Genomic DNA, 16,501 nt, shown 5'->3' with positions numbered 1-16,501 from the left:
TTTGTCTATTAAACTTTGTTTTCCATCTGATGGTGTTCCTTAATTACAGGGATCACGTCCATTTTGTTCACTACTGAATTCCAAGAATTTAAAGATTACCTGGAACATCGAAGGTCCCAATAAATATTAGCTAAGATAAAAATAAGGCCAAAAATAATCTTTTAAGTCTATAAAATTTAAATCTCAAATCTATAAAGATCAACTCACATTTCTAGGAGAATTAAGTGATAATTAGTGAATATTATATTGTATTTGTCAAATTTTCTTTTATCCTTATAATAATTTATTTTGTTTAACATCATTTTAGCAATGAAATTAGAGAAATGCCTCTATTTAAGAAAAAAAAAAAAAAACACTAAAAAAAAACTCCACCTCATTAAAAGCCAGAAAAAAGTATCTTTAAAATGAAATTATTTTAGAGTTGATAGTCTATACAGTTTAATAATTTATATTTAGAAAATCAAAGAATATTCCCAATAAATATATTCATAAATTATGAAAAGATAATACTGTGACAAACATTATAATCTATTTTTAACACAGTAATAATCTTGAAGTGACAACAACAGAAAAACAAAAACACAATAGAATAATATTAAATTCCAGGTATTAGTATTTGTAAACTATTAGTATTTGTAAACTAAATTTTGTGGAAACAATTGAACTGTTATACTTCCTTTTCCTAAAACTGATCTAAGTCAGAGAATGAATGAATAATAATTTGCTCTCAAGTAGTGCCTTTCATCCTTGATTCGGAATAAATACTCTTCAAGGAATCCGTTTTAATCAACGAGAAGTAAAAAGCTAACATAGCAATACATGTTGAGTAAACGCACAACTAGACTCATAGACAAGACCAGGTCTCCACAGGAGAGAAGTTTCTACTTCACAGCTCTCAATATCAGATACACTCACTAACTTCTTAACTTATTTATTAAATACTTATTGGGGTAGACCCTGGAGGAGGTTTTGGCAATCCAAGGATGAGCAAAAAGGAGTTAACTCTGGGGCACTTCCAGAAAGAAATGTTGGTTTCACCCAATAAATATAACACCTACTAAAAAGGGGATAACATTTATTGTTATTGTCATTCAGGTACTTAACAGCAAACATCACGGTATCTTCTCTATCAAAGTATTGTTTAAATAAACGACTTCTTTGTAGTTATGCGCTTAACTTAAATATGAAGTTGTCTTTACCTTTATCAAGTGGATTTTTCCTTTCTGTATTTATCATATTTCTCTACTTCTGATTTTATATGGATATATAATTATATCCTGTTTTAAGATTTTGGATTCTTTTTGACCATTTGAAATAGTCACCTCCCAAGCATGATCCCAAACTGACCCATACAGAAGTCCAATTTTTCAGAAATGCATCTAATTTACCTTTTGTCAGAAGACCAACCCTGAAAATCAATAGGCCTTACCTTCCTCTACTGTGACAGTCTGTTCTGAGGCTGGTGATGGGGGTGGAGAAGGAGGCAGATTAGCTGTCTCTTCAGCTGCTAAAGATCAAACAATGGGAAAATGAGATATAACAATTAATCCTTTTAGGCCATTATATGTGTAGGCAGTTCTGCCATCTGTAAAAGGGCCTTTCTATGCAATTCAGGGAAAGATTCAATAGTAAGCTGTCCTTGACTTATTTTTAGCCTTGTTACTTGAGTCACATGATTTTTGAAAAACCTAAAAGAAAAGAATAGCATTTAATATTTGTCAAGGTTTTATTTAGACTCCTCTATAATAACGGATGAGCGATTCCTGATAAAATTCTATCGTTAATTCCATTCATTTGTATCATCTTATTCAATTTATAAAATCTTTCGTATTTGTCATTATTTAGCATGCACAAACACACGGACAAGAAATTTAGTTAGGATCTGACTGAAAAAAAGATATTAGAACTCACTATTGTTCAATTTCTTGACTTGAAAACAAGTGTTACCTAGATCATACAGTTACCTTCTTTTAAACAATATTATGTCCCCTGAATCTAATATCAAAGTCCTTCTTTCATACGTACTCTCAGGGAAAAAAAATGAAACAGTCACAGACTCTGGCAACCTTCCAACAGAAACCAGGTGCTAGTGGAAACTTTAGGCCTCAGTATCATTTGAAGGAGGACCAAAGACAAAGGCTTTACAAAGCAAATGATTTATATTTAACTTCGAGTTTTCCTCTTCAAGACACTTACCTTTTTTAAGACTTCTCATATCAGGGTAAAGCATTTTCAAGGGAATTTTATCATTCATGGTCAGTGGTTAAAGCTGTTGTAAAGACTGTGTGGATTTCCATTTCAGAGTGGAAGCAGGTGAATTTTTAGTTTCTTAGTCTTACGGACTAAAGCAAGGCATATTTTAAAGTTTCAAATAAAAAAAAAATAGTTTGGGTTTTATTTTATTTCAAAGAAAAGAATTAAACAAGATTGAACACTTTTTTATAAGGTTAATTTTTTCCCTCTCTTTTTAAGAGAAAAATAGTACTTGATAGTCAAATGACAATTTACAGAAACTACTGAGTAAATTTTAAATTAGTATTCTGGAAGAGCAGAACATTTTGCATTGATAAATTTAAAATAAGTGATTGAATACTGATTGGAAAATTAAATATCAAGGCTACATTAGTGAAGACAGTAGATATATACTATATTTTAGCCTTAAAATCTTAATACTCATTGGGTTTATAAATTCTCTTTAAAATGAAACTATGAGTTGAATGTAAGAGATTCTTTTTTCTTGCATGTCTGTGTGTATATACAGATACATTTCTTTCAATTGATCACTCAACTTACCTATCAATCTATCTAGCTATCATTTATTGAATAGAATAGCAAGTATATGGCCAGAGTGTTTTTCTTCGCAAGCATTGGTTATATAATTTACTTGTGGCCCAGAGAGAGAGAGTGTTATTGAGGTGTTTTATGTGAGGCAATGAACCAAGTGAAGATTAGCACCTCATATGAGAAACAAAATCCCTGGTGATTACAGTAAATTTTGGACCATAGATTTTGTGTAGTCAGTTGAGAAAGATCCAAAACTATTTTATAGATGTTCACCAAAAAAATCACAAAGGAAAATTATCATCTCTAGTTAAAGTATCAGTATGTGTTCCTTATGAGTGAGGATCATGAAATCAAAATGCAGAAGTTTTATTCTTTTAATAACCCTCCACAGTGGTCTGGAAATGAAAAATTAAGGGCACCTTAGAGGCAAGTCTAATGACCTTGCCATTAAAGAGATTAATGTAAAAACACAATTAGCCCATTGATAAAGGTTGGAACAGGTCCCAGTGTATCCCAAGAAAGGTTTTTGATGAATAGCACACATAGGAAGAAGCACATGACATGGTCTGTCTTTGAACATGAAGACTTTGTCTCTTAGTCAGGCACAACTCATACAGCTCCGGATCTGAGGCTCTTCACATTTACCTAAAGGCAGAGCTGCAGGCTGGTCTTTATGCTGAGCTTCCTTCTCTTGTTCACCTTTTAGGACTGCTACAGCCTCAGCAGTGACTACTTGAACTATCCTTGCAGACACCTCCTCTGTAATAAATAGCAACAAAAGAAACAATGGTTAGGGGTAGTCTAAAGTTGACAACAACAACAAAAAGTAATCAAACAATATGCTTTTAAGTGTTGTGAGTCAGTTCCAATTCACAGCAACCCTGTATAGGGTTTCCAAGGATTGACTGGTGGGTTTGAACCTCCAACCTTGTGGTTTGCAGTCCAGCGTTTATCTTACATCACCATACCACATGCTGTTGTTGTTAAATGCCATCAAGACAATTCTGACTCATAGTGACCCTGTATAGGGTTTCCGAGGAGCGGTTGATAAGGTTGAACTGACGACTGTGTGCAGTTCACGCCAACTTTGGAGTCCAGCACATTAACCCACAGCATCACACAAGGATTCCACCATACAATATGTTGTTGTTGCTAAGTGCCGTTGAGTGGGTTCTGACTATAGTGACCTTGTAAAGGGTTTCCCAGGCTCAGCTGGTGAGCTTGAAGTGCTGATTTTCAGTTCAAACTGACTTTGCAGTCCAGCACATTAACCCACATTGCCACACCAGAAAGTGTTTTTCACTTTTAGGCTTCCCCAGAACAGTAAAATAGAATTTCTTCTACTTGCACATGACACACACACACACACACACACACACACACACGCTGTTTTAAGTACTGTCAAGTTAGTTGTCACTCATGGTGACTCTGTATAGAGTTTCCTAGGCTGTAAATCATTGCCGAAGCAAAAAAGTCTCATCTTTCTCCCATGGAGAAACTGGTGGGCTTAAACTACCAATCTTGTGGTGAGTAACCCAATGCTTATCCTATGTAACCACTACATTAACACACAGGCTATTGTTGTTGTTAAATGCCATCGAGTTGGTTCCAACTCCTAGAGACTCTGTATAGGGTTTCCAAGGAGTGACTGGATATAAACTCCTTGCTGACTCTGTGGTTCAAGCTGACCTTTCAGTTTTATCCTACAGTGTTTTTCCTACAGTATCATACTAGCACTCTCTTACACACACGCGTATGTATATATGCAGCCTGGTGAGGCACTGTGGATTAATGCACTGGATTCTACAGTTGTTTGAGTCTGGCAGTTCAAACGCACCAGCCACTCCTTGGAAATCCTATACAGGGTTACTATGGGTTGGAAACACCTTAACAGCACTTAATAACAAAAACAATATGTATGTATGTATGTATGTATGTATGTATGTATGCATGTATGTATATATTCTCTGGAAAATTATTGAAAGGTGCAGAAAGCATCAAGATAAGATGGAAGGAACACACAGAGTCACTGTACCAAAAGGAAATGGTTATTGTTCAACCGTTTCAAGAGGAGATAGCATATGATCAAAAGCCAATGATACTGAAGGACGAAGTCCAAGGTGCATTGATTGAAGGAATTGACAAAGAACAAGGCACCAGGAATTGATGGAATAAAAACTGAAATGTTTCAAGAAAGCGAGGCGACACAAGAGGCACTCACTCCTCTCTATCAAGAAATTTGGAAGATAACTATCTGGCTGACTGATTGGAAGTGATGCATATTTGGGCACATTCCAAAGAGAGGTGACCCAACGCAATGCGGAAATCATGAGACAATATCTTTGATATCCCATGCGAGTAAAGTTTTGCTAAAGGTAATACCGAAATGGCTACAATCATACATTTACAGAGAACTTCCAGAGGTTCAAGCTGGATTCAGTAGAGGCCATGGAACGAGGGATATCATTGCTGATGTCTGATGGATCTTGGCTGAAAGCAGAGAATATCAGAAAGTTGTTTGTTGCTGCTGTTAAGTGCCGTCGAGTCGGTTCCGACCCATAGCGACCCTGTACAGGGTTTCCGAGGCTGTAAATCTTTACGGGAGCAGAAAGCTTCATCTTTCTCCCGCGGAACAGCTAGTAGTTTCGAACTGCTGACCTTTTGGTTTGCAGCCCGATTCATAACCACTACGCTACCAGAGCTTCTTAGAAAGTTGTTTACCTGTGCCTTATTGACTATGCAAAGGCTTTCGATTGTGTGGATCATGACAAGCTATGGACAACCTTGTGAAGTATGAGTATTCCGGAACACTTAATTGTACTCATGAATAATCTGTATCTGGACCAAGAAGCAGTTGTTCGAACAGAACACAGGAACATTGAATGGTTTAAAATTTAAAAAGGTGTGCGACAAGGTTATATTCTTTCACTATACTTCTTCAACCTGTATGCTGAGCAAATAATCTGAGAAGCTGGGTTATATGAAGAAAAACGTATCATCAGGATTGGAGAAGGAGTCATTAACAACCTGCGATATGCAGATGATACAACCTTGTTTGCTAAAAGTCAAGAGGTCTTAAAACATTTACTGATGAAGATCAAAGAGCACAGCCTTCGGTGTGGATTACATCTCAGTGTAAAGAAAACAAAAATCCTCACCACTGGACCAATAAACAACATTCTTATCAGTGGAGAAAAGATTGAAGTTGTCAAGGACTTCATTGTTCTTGGATCAACTATCAGTACTCACGGAAGCAGCAGTCAAGAAATCAAAGGATGTATTGCATTAGGCAAATCTGCTGCACAAGACCTTTTTAAGTGTTGAAGAGCAAAGATGTCAGCTTGAGGACTAAGGTGCGCCTGACCCAAGCCATGGTATTTCAATAACCTCATATGCATGCAAAAGCTGGACAGTGAATAATGAAGACCGTAGAAGAATTGATGCTTTTGAGTTATGGTGCTGGAGGAAAATATTGAAAGTGCCATGGGCTGCCAAAAGAACCAATAGATCCATTTTGGAAGAAGTGCTGCCAGAGTACTCCTTGGAGGCTAAGATGGCCAAACTTTGTCTCTCATACTTTGGACATATTGTCAGGAGGGACCAGTCATTGGAGAAGGAGATCATGTTTGGTAAGGTTGGGGGTCAGAGAAAAAGAGGAAGACTTCCATCGAAATGGATTGGCCAAGTGGCAGCATCAATGGGCTCACGTGTGGCAATAGTAGTGAGGTTGGCCCAGGACTGGGCAGGTTTCATTCTGCTGTGCATAAGATCGCTATGGGTTGGTACCAACTCAATGACACCTAACAACAACAACATATGTATAAATACACACACACACAGACATATATACACATACTGTTGCTTTCTGCTACCACAAAGATTCTTACAACATCAGTTTGAAAAGGTCAGCAGTTCAAACTCATCAGTTGCTCCTTAAAAACCCTATACAGGGTCTCGCTATGAGTCAAAAACAGACACAACGGCACTTAACAACATACTGGTGCAAATGAAAAAGTAATTGGCATTCTGCAGCTAACCAAATGAACACAGAACCAAAGAAAAATAATTATCAATTTTGTATGGATGGTACTTTGTTTTTTAAAAGTATTTACACAAAAATAAACTAATTTTTGTACTAGAAATAAATTCAGAGTGAAACAAAATAATTCATTTTGGATTTAATTTAAAACATATTTTACAATTTTGTTAACATAGTCCAGAAAAAATTCAAATGGTTCTTTATGCTGACGTGCAGGAATACTCTGATTTGAACCCTACGAGGATATCTCAAATGTGTATTCATGATGATAAGCATTATTCAGGATCAGTGTGAACTAGATTATGAAAAGAAGGACAAATGAAAATGGAAAACACTGGGAGGAAGCAGGATGAGCACTGGTAGGTTGTGGGGATTGCATTCAGTGGCCTGGAACAAATCTGTAAGAATTTTTAAATAGAAACCTAATTTCCTCTGTATACTGCCACCCAAATCACAAGAAAATAGTTTTAAAAAGACATTGACTACAAAACCCTGGGAAGATAAAATGTAAATGATTTAAAGGAAAAGGATTGTTATCTTTCTCTAGCTCATAGATATTCTAAAAATCTTTAAAACCATATCACATTTATTCATTATGAAGAGAATGCAATAACATTAATATGTTGTTGTTGTTCTGGTTAAGTGCCGTCGAGTCAGTTCCAACCCATAGCTACCCTGTATAGGGTTTCCAAGGAGTGGCTGGTGAGCTTGAACTGTCGACCTTGTAGTTCAAACTGATTTTGCAGTCCAGCGCACTAACCTACAGCACCACACCAGGACTCCAATTAATATGAGTGGGCTTCAAAAAGTTCACAGAGTACATATTATGAAAAAACTATGCATGGATTTTTTAAAAAGTATCAAAATAAACTCGTACTAACTTGTTATAACATATTTGAACAAGATCTAGTTTGAAACACTAAGAAGTTTAAGGCATTAGTTTGAAAAGAGCCTGTATCAGAACAACATGAGTTTGGCTAATATTGAAATAAGAACACACATCAAATTTATGGTGATACTTGCATGGAAGAATAATGAAATCACTTCTACTTTATGAAAGGTTTATTGGTACAGTGCCACACAGAAATCAGCAATCTATAAACAGATAACTCATTTTAAGAAGGAACAAGACAACTTTGACGATGAAGCCTTTAGAAACAGAGCATCCACATCAATTTGTGAGGAAACAATCAATTTTGTTTGTGGCCTAAATGAAGAGGACTGATGATTAACAGCAGGAATAACAGCCAAGTCACAGATATCTTAATTGGTTTAGTTTACACAATTCTAAATGGAAAATTAAAGTTGAGAAAGGGTTCGGCTTAATGGGTGCCAACAATGTTGCACTCAGATCTGCTGTAACCAAGAGCAGAGTTTTCAATGGGAATTTTAAACAAGTGGTATCAACATACTGAAGCATTTTTATGAAAGATCGTAATGAAAAATCAAACAACACTTTACCATTATGATCTTGAAAACTGCGCACTATCAAAGCAATGGCTATCAAGAGGTGCAAGTGGTTCAGTCCAAAGCAAAAGCGGACCAATCAAGAACAAAGATCACACATGGCAACAGGTTTTTTTAGGATGTTCAAAGAATTCTGCTTGCTGACTTTCTGGAGGGTATGGCACTGTGGGATAAAGCATTGGACCACAAGGTCAGTTTGAACCACAAGGTAGTTCATACTCACTAGTCACTCCTTAAAAATCCTATACAGGGATGCTATGAGTTGTAACCAACTCCATGGCTCTTAACAACAACAGCAAAAGAACGCTTCTCCAGGGACTGGTCCCTACTGACATCATGGCTGAAGTATGAGTGACGATATCTGCCCATCTTGGCTTCTAAGGAGCATTCTGGCTGTACTTCTTTCCAAACAGATTTGTTTGTTTTTTTAACAGTCCATGGTACCTCTAATATAGTCTTCTCTAACACCATAGCTCAAATGCATCAATTCTTCTATGGTCCTTCCTTATTCATTGTTCAACTGTCATGTGCACATGAGGTGATTGAAAATACTATGGCTTGATGCAGGTGCACTTTAGTGTTCAAACTGACAACTTTGCTCCTGAACACTTTAAAGTGTCTTATGCAGAAGATGTGCCGAATGCAATTAAGTCCTTTGATTTCCTGATTGCTGCTTCCACTGGAGTTGATGGTGGATCCAAGCAAAATGAAATTTTTGACCACTTCAATCTTTTCTCCATTTATCATTGTTATTTATTGGTGTCGTCATGAGGATTTTTGTTTTCTTTACACTGAGGTTCAACCTATCCTGAAGACTGTGGTGTTTGATCTTCATCAGTAAATATATTTAGTTCTCTTCATTTTCAGTTAGCAAGGTTGTATCATCTGCATATCACAGTTAATGAGTCTTCCTCCAAGTCCAACGCCAGTTTCTTCTTCATATAATCCAGCTTTTAAAAGTGATTTTAAAATAAATTCATCTTGTAACTTCTACAGACATTACTAATCATAGGGTGATTTGGAATGTTGTTGTTAAGTGCCGTCAAGTCAGTTCTGACTCATAGCCACCCTGTATACGGTTTCCGAGGAGCAGCTGGTGAGCTTGAACCACCAACCTTGCAGTTCAAACAGCTTTGCAGTCAGGCACATTAACCAACAGAGCCACATCAGGACTCCCATTTGGAATAAAAGACTTTAAATATATAACCTAGGTAACAGATATTACTATACAGTCAAATATCTGAAGACAAAAAGTTAAGTTTGTCTTGAAAATTTATGCTATGGTATAAGAAGTATCAAAGTAGTCTTTAGCAGATAATTTGAATTCTGGAAATATTCATATTTTTTTCTTAGTACTGATGAAATATATTGGTGGGAAAACATGAAATAAAGAGAAATTCATTGAAACATGCTCTTACCCACAGAAAGCTACCTGATAATATACAAAAGTTATCATATAAGTAATGAGTATTGTTATGTAAAGGTATTAAACAAGTTGCTTTGCTATCCTAGGCGCCTGTTTACTGGCAGCATTATTTAATCTACATAATAACACATTTTCCAGATGGGAAAAATGGCAAAATAATGGAGAATGGGAATCTATTGTCCTCTGTAGATAACACTGTCATTTGTACAGCATTGTACAAATATGTTATATATGAACAGGTTCTGGTTCAGAAAACTTGGCATCAAGTTCTGCTTCCATCTCTTATTAGCTGCATGTCCTAGGTTACGTGACTTAATCTCTCTAAGCATCAGATTGTTGTATTCTGATAATTAAATTAACCAATATATAACAAGTACTTATTCAAATCATGTACCACTGTTTTTCATCACCCATCTGCTAGTTTGTTTTACTGTGATAGCTTGTGTGTTGCTGTGATGGTGGAAACGACACCACTGATATTTCAAATACCAGCAGGGTCACCTCTGCTGGACAAGTTTCAGTGGAACTTCCAAAGACAGACAGAAAAGAAAGGGAAGCCTGACAATCTACTTTAGAAAATGAGCCAATGAAAACCGTAGGGAACACAACAGAACAATGTCTGACTTATTTGCTTCGAACATATCATCAGAAGAAAACAGTCACTGGAGGAGAACATAATGTTTGGTGCAGAGGGCCAACGAGAGTGAGGTAGACCCTCAATAAAATGTATTGACACAACAGACTCTCATCAGGATGACACAGAACTGGACAACATTTGCTCTGTTGCCAAGAGTCGGCGTCAACTTGATGGCATCTATCCATCCATCCATCCATCCATCCATCTTCCTACCCACCCACCTACTTATTTATTTCCAGTTTTTAAGTGCTCCTGTTGTTTTGTTACAATCTTTGTCTATGATCATTATTTGATTGACAAAATGTAGATAAGACCTGAAAATTTTTGTCATACATTGAGATGCTGACGCCATTTTTCACAGTGAATACTTCATTGCCTGAATGTTGGCTTATAAGATAACCAGTAAGCTCCTGTGGTTTATTATTGAAACTAAAATGATAAAATGCATACTAAGTGCATTTTACTCTACAGTCATACATATTACTCAACAATTTATAACTGTTGTAACTCTGATTTTTTTTTTTTTTTCATGGCACTGACATGGTCTTACAGTCTCAGTAGTCTATTAGGGTCATGTCAAAAATTTTAAGTCAGCCTTATATTTTTAGCTTAGTCACTGTGTTATATTAATCTATTAACATTGCTTGACTGATTTATAATAAAAATAATGGTGTTGACGTTTTCTCAGAAACTCTGGAAGATGACAACTTGCTTCTGAGCACTATTTGACATTATTGGCATACACATAAGTTTGATTTTGAATGCATACCATTTGGGTTTGCATCAGGACCAGCTGCAATTACTTGAACATGCAAAGGTTCACCAATTAGAATGAATAAGAAATCCAAGTGAGGTGGCAGATGCCTGAGAACATATTTTTGTTTTCTTTTATGTTCTTCTTGAGAGGGAAGTAAGAGACATTGACAGTAAATTCAACCATATGGAATATAAAAGCCAGTAAATGTTTCTGCTTTTAAGAATAACAGGCATAATAATGGTGTGTTAAAAGAAATGACAAGTTAGCCTACCTTACACTCACGAAGAAGGAAAACAAAATAATTTTAGGCAGAATTCTCCTGTCAAGAAAAGGTTTTTCTCAGTAGGGTACGGCATGGTTGCCTAGGAAACTGGTGTTAATTGCTGCTGCTGCTGGAAACTAGTTAACAAGGAAAACACTGTGCAGTTCAAAGAGCTCTTCGAAACAAATACCCTAGATACACTTCCAAAAGCATGGAAAAAAAGAAAAGTTCCTTGCTTTTACGCCTTGCTTAACTTGGAGAGTGAGTGGTTTCTCTGAAACTATTTCCTGTAATCAACTGATGATGAAGGAAATTAAAACAACACATTGCCTTTGTTGCTTGTTTGTTTCCCTGGTACTTCTGCACTCCTACAAGAGGTCAGTCTTGGCAAGTTCTCTGTAGTCAGAGTCCTACTGATATCTAGTGGCCATTCTGACCAACAGTGCATCTGCAGAACCTTGCCTGTCAGTCAGGTTTTCTCCTTAAGATTTACTGAATAATACAGAGATTAACTGAATTTAGTTTAGGGCATGACTGCATTTGAGGTAAAGCTAGTTTACGGAGGAAAATGTACATAAGGTAAAGAATCATGAATCCACAAAGTTCCATTCTGATGGAATACTTAAATTGAAAAAAATTTATTTTGTACCCAGTATAGACTGCTTGAGTACTAGGGTGCGCCTGACCCAGGCCATTGTGTTTTCAATAGCCTCATATGGATGTGAAAGCTGGACAGTGAATAAGGAGGATCGTAGAAGAATTGATGCCTTTGAGTTGTGGTGTTGGAGGAGAATACTGAAAGTGCCATGGACTGCCAAAAGAACCAATAGATCTGTGTTGGAAGAAGTGCAGCCAGAGTGCTCCTTGGAGGCCAGGATGGCTAAGCTTCGTCTCTCCTACTTTGGACATATTGTCCGGAGGAAACAATCGTTGGAGAAGGATGTCATGCTGGGTAGGGTGGAGGGTCAGAGAAAAAGAGGAAGACCCCCAACGAGATGGATCAGCCAGGTGGCATCATTGATGGACTCAAGTGTGGCAGCGGTAGTGAGGTTGGCCCAGGATCGGACATTGTTTCGTTCTGCTGTGCATGGGGGCGCTATGAGTTGGTTCCGGCTCGATGGCACCTGACAACAACAACAACAACAACAACATAGACTACTGGTGTGACGCTGTGGACTGTAAGGTTGGTTTGAACTGCAAGTTTGGAGGGGTTCAAGCTCACCAGCTGCTCCTCAGAAACCCTATACAGGGTCGCTATGAGTCGGAACCGACTCGATAGCACTCAACAAAACATTAACATGAACATCTGGTGTGATGCTGTAAGATAAGCACTGGACGGTGAATCACAAGGTCAGAAGTGCAAACCCACCAGATGCTCCTTGGAAATCCTGTACAGGGTCACTATGCACTGGATGGCACTTGACAACACCAACATAGATAATAGAGGTATGCTGAGTCATTATGAGGAATACAAAGATGAGTAAGACATGGTGTGCCTACATTTAAAGTGTGTTTGAAGGGAGGCATTCTGATTGAAGGGCATGCTTTTAGCTTTTGCTTGTAAGTGACTAAGCATTTGGGCAGACCACTCAACAGTCACACTAAGGCCCTCTTTTGAAATGCATTTGCAAACTGATTATGCTACAGTTAAAATACTGTGTATATTTTCAAAGCATTTTCCTTCTTCCTCCACCTTTTTCTTTTTCTTTTAGCCTCAGTTCTATGTGCTTAAATTCACAATTTGTTGACACTAATAGCCAACCAAATCAAATTAAGTCTTTATAGATTGAACATCATTAGACAAGCATTCAAGCTTAGTTAAGGTAGGAGGTACCACAAATTGAGACTATCAGTAGAAGCATACCACAGGTTAAGCACACTATACTATGAAGCCAATAGTAGTTTTAAAAGCATAGATCAGAAATGGTACCATATGGAAACTTTTGCTTCTAATTTTAAGGACATGGCTAGAAATGGGGAGAATAACACATTAAAGAGAAGTTTTAAATGTATGTTCTAAGTTAAAAGTTTGGTGGTGGTGATGTTGGAGTTTACTAATGTAGGCCTCTGTACATATTCATGTTGTTATCAACCTATAAATTAAACATTGATCATTTCAGTCAGCTTATAATATTTTATTGATCTTTGACTGAGAAAGAGAAGTTTCTTGGGAAATCCACTCCCCTGAGATTTTCAAACTGCCTTAACTCCAAGAAGGTAACTGACTATAAGCTTTTAGGCACTGAGGATATAAATACTTATGAAGTTTTAGAATACTCAATTTTGCATATTGCCCAAACCATTAGTACTGTGCTACTTCTTGTAGACTCGTGAGAAGCTGAATTACATTTATATGTTAAGTCTTGAAACCTATCACACTGCCAAAGACACACAGACAGTGGAATTATTGATAATGTTAATATGAAGATAACAAATCAACATAACTAAGTGAGCTTGAATGATTTTGTTCTTATAAAAGAGTGACTAAGGGGTAAAGAAGACATAAAAATAGTTCCGAATGACTCAAAGGCACTTATCAACAACAACAACATCTACAAAAAGGATTGTGGTGACTTTGTAGGATAAGCACTGAACTGTAAACCACAATGTCAGTATTTTGCAGCCCCCATCTGCTCTCTGGGAGAAAGATGAGGTTTTCTCTTCCTGCAAAGATTTACAGCCTCAGAAACCCCATACAAGGTCATTATGAATTAGAAACAGCAATATTTACAAAGGTATCCTGGTGTAACACTGTAGGATAAGCACTAGACTGCTAACAGCAAGATCAACAGTTCAAAACCAACAGCTGCTCCTTGGAATCCCTATACAGGTCACTATGAATCAGAATTGACTAGACAACATTTAACAACACATTTACAAAAACACAGGGACACTTGAGTCAGCAGAAATGATGCACCATGGAAAAATATTCTAGATTCCAAAAATTATCACTGGAGTAAACTTTTTATTTAAATATAATCTCTCTATAAACCTGGGATAATCTGAACTAATGACTACCTGAGATCTTTCTTCTAGGCGAACTATGTTTTCTTATAATGAAATGGTAAAAATCACCAGCTCAGCTTCTGTCTCACCTTCCATCTCATTCCTAGTAAATTTCAGAGGCCTTGTGATCCAGAAGCATATGAACTATAGGAACTACATGATGGGATATCACCTTTCTAATAATACATCACAGTGTATATTCCATCAGCATGTGGAGAGACCAACAAGACTTCTGTATGACTACAAATTGCTTAGGTGCCCTGTTGGAGCACTTTTCCAAAAACAGCATACAACGTCAACCTTTCTTCGTAGCAAGTCTCTCATGAACTATGGATGTTAAAAATAAGTAGCTGTCCATTTTTCATAACTGTCTATTTTGTTTTTGTCATTTGTTGCTATGTAAAATATTATCTGTAGTCTTTAAATTTTTTATTAGCAGCTCCTGAAAGGATTTGAAATACTTTAATTTGCTAATAAATACCCATGGTAGTTTCTTAGAATCTTCAAATTATAACTGATGATTTAAACTACAGTACCAAGTTTTAACAACCCTAGGAGAAGCCAAAATGGAATGAAATAAACTATGACATTCTGAAAAATGAAATTCTTAAGGGAGGAAAAAAAACAGAAAAATGAGAAGCAAAGTTATTTCTGAGCCATCCTTCTATTATTCTTTAATAGCTTTTGCTTAAAAAAAAAACGTGCTCGGTCACAAGACAAAATAAAGGGAACAGCTTCATGTGACATAACTCAAACAAGTAAATTCGGTGATAAGTGAAGGCTTTGGGTCAGGACCTCTGAGTGAAGTAACCCTTTACCTTGTTATCAGAGCATGCATTTTTCAGTTCTGTTTTCAGGACAACTCAGTGACATTTTCAATTGAGGCCAACTATTACACTGCGCTCATTTATGCAGGACTGAACATAAAGTCATTCAGTACCCTTGTGTTTCTTTGTTGTTGTTGTCAGGTGCCATTGAATCGGAACCGACTCATAGTGAACCCATGCACAGCAGAACAAAACAAGGTCCGATCCTGGGCCAACCTCACTACCGCTGCCACACTTGAAGCCATCAATGATGCCACCTGGCCGATCCATCTCGTTGGAGGTCTTCCTCTTTTTCTCTGACCCTCCACCTTACCCAGCATGACATCCTTCTCCAACGATTGTTTCCTCCGGACTACATGTCCAAAGTAGGAGAGACGAAGCTTAGCCATCCTGGCCTCCAAGGAGCACTCTGGCTGCACTTCTTCCAAAACAGATCTATTGGTTCTTTTGGCAGTCCATGGCACTTTCAGTATTCTCCTCCAACACCACAACTCAAAGGCATCAATTATTCTACGATCTTCCTTATTCACCGTCCAGCTTTCGCATCCATATGAGGTTATTGAAAATACCATGGCCTGGGTCAGGTGCACCTTAGTCCTCAAGCTGACATCTCTGTGTTTCTTAGCTATTAGATAATAGATAACTTTTAGAGTGCTCACTTACCCTGACTTTTCCAATGCTTTCCTGGTCAGTTAATTTCATCATAAAGGAACCATCTCTAAACTTTTACTGTTTTAAGTTAAAAAAATTACTGTTAAGTGTCTTTCAGTCAGTCTGATTTATAGTGAGATTGTACATATATGTGTCTATATAAACATATATATACACATACATACGATACACACACATACACACACACACACATATATATATATACGGTGGTGTGCTGTGGATTCGGTTCTAACTCAAAATGACCGTGCATAGGGTTTTGGAAGCTGTAAATCTTTACTGGAATAGAAAGCCTTGTCTTTCTCCTGTGGAAATGCAGGTAATTTTGAACTTCTGACCTTGAGGTTAGCAGCCCGACTCATACCCACTATGCTACCAGAACTCCTGGAGTCTTGGTGAGAAATTGTAGAATATGCACTGAACTACGAACTGCAAAGTCAGTGCTTCAAAACCACTAGACCCTCCTAGAAACCCTATACTGATTTTTCTGAGTCTGAATGAGCTTAAGGATACTGAACAACAACCACAACAAATACATTTTTATACATAAGGAGCTCTGGTAGCATAGTGGTTACAAATCGGGCTGCGATCCACAAGGTCAGCAGTTCGAAACTACCAGCTGTTCCA

At 37.2% G+C, this 16,501-nt stretch overlaps 1 protein-coding gene across 5 annotated transcripts in view; it reads right to left on the bottom strand.

The window, feature by feature from the left end:
• MAP2 (microtubule-associated protein 2) overlaps positions 1–16,501 on the bottom strand; it is a 93,662-nt gene that overhangs the window by 59,049 nt on the left and 18,112 nt on the right. For all 5 annotated transcript variants that reach the window (XM_006872737.1, XM_006872735.1, XM_006872736.1 and 2 more), the window contains exons 2-3: positions 3,430–3,543; positions 1,430–1,507 (exon numbers count right to left, since the gene is read on the bottom strand). In XM_006872737.1, the coding sequence (XP_006872799.1) occupies positions 1,430–1,507; positions 3,430–3,543 (192 nt within the window). The remainder of the gene's footprint in view (positions 1–1,429; positions 1,508–3,429; positions 3,544–16,501) is intronic.

Source organism: Chrysochloris asiatica, unplaced genomic scaffold (genome assembly GCF_000296735.1).
Source record: "Chrysochloris asiatica unplaced genomic scaffold, ChrAsi1.0 scaffold00212, whole genome shotgun sequence".
Classification (NCBI taxonomy): Eukaryota; Metazoa; Chordata; class Mammalia; order Afrosoricida; family Chrysochloridae; genus Chrysochloris; species Chrysochloris asiatica.
Note: the sequence above shows the minus strand (reverse complement) of the source record. Positions and strands in the feature narration are given on the sequence as shown.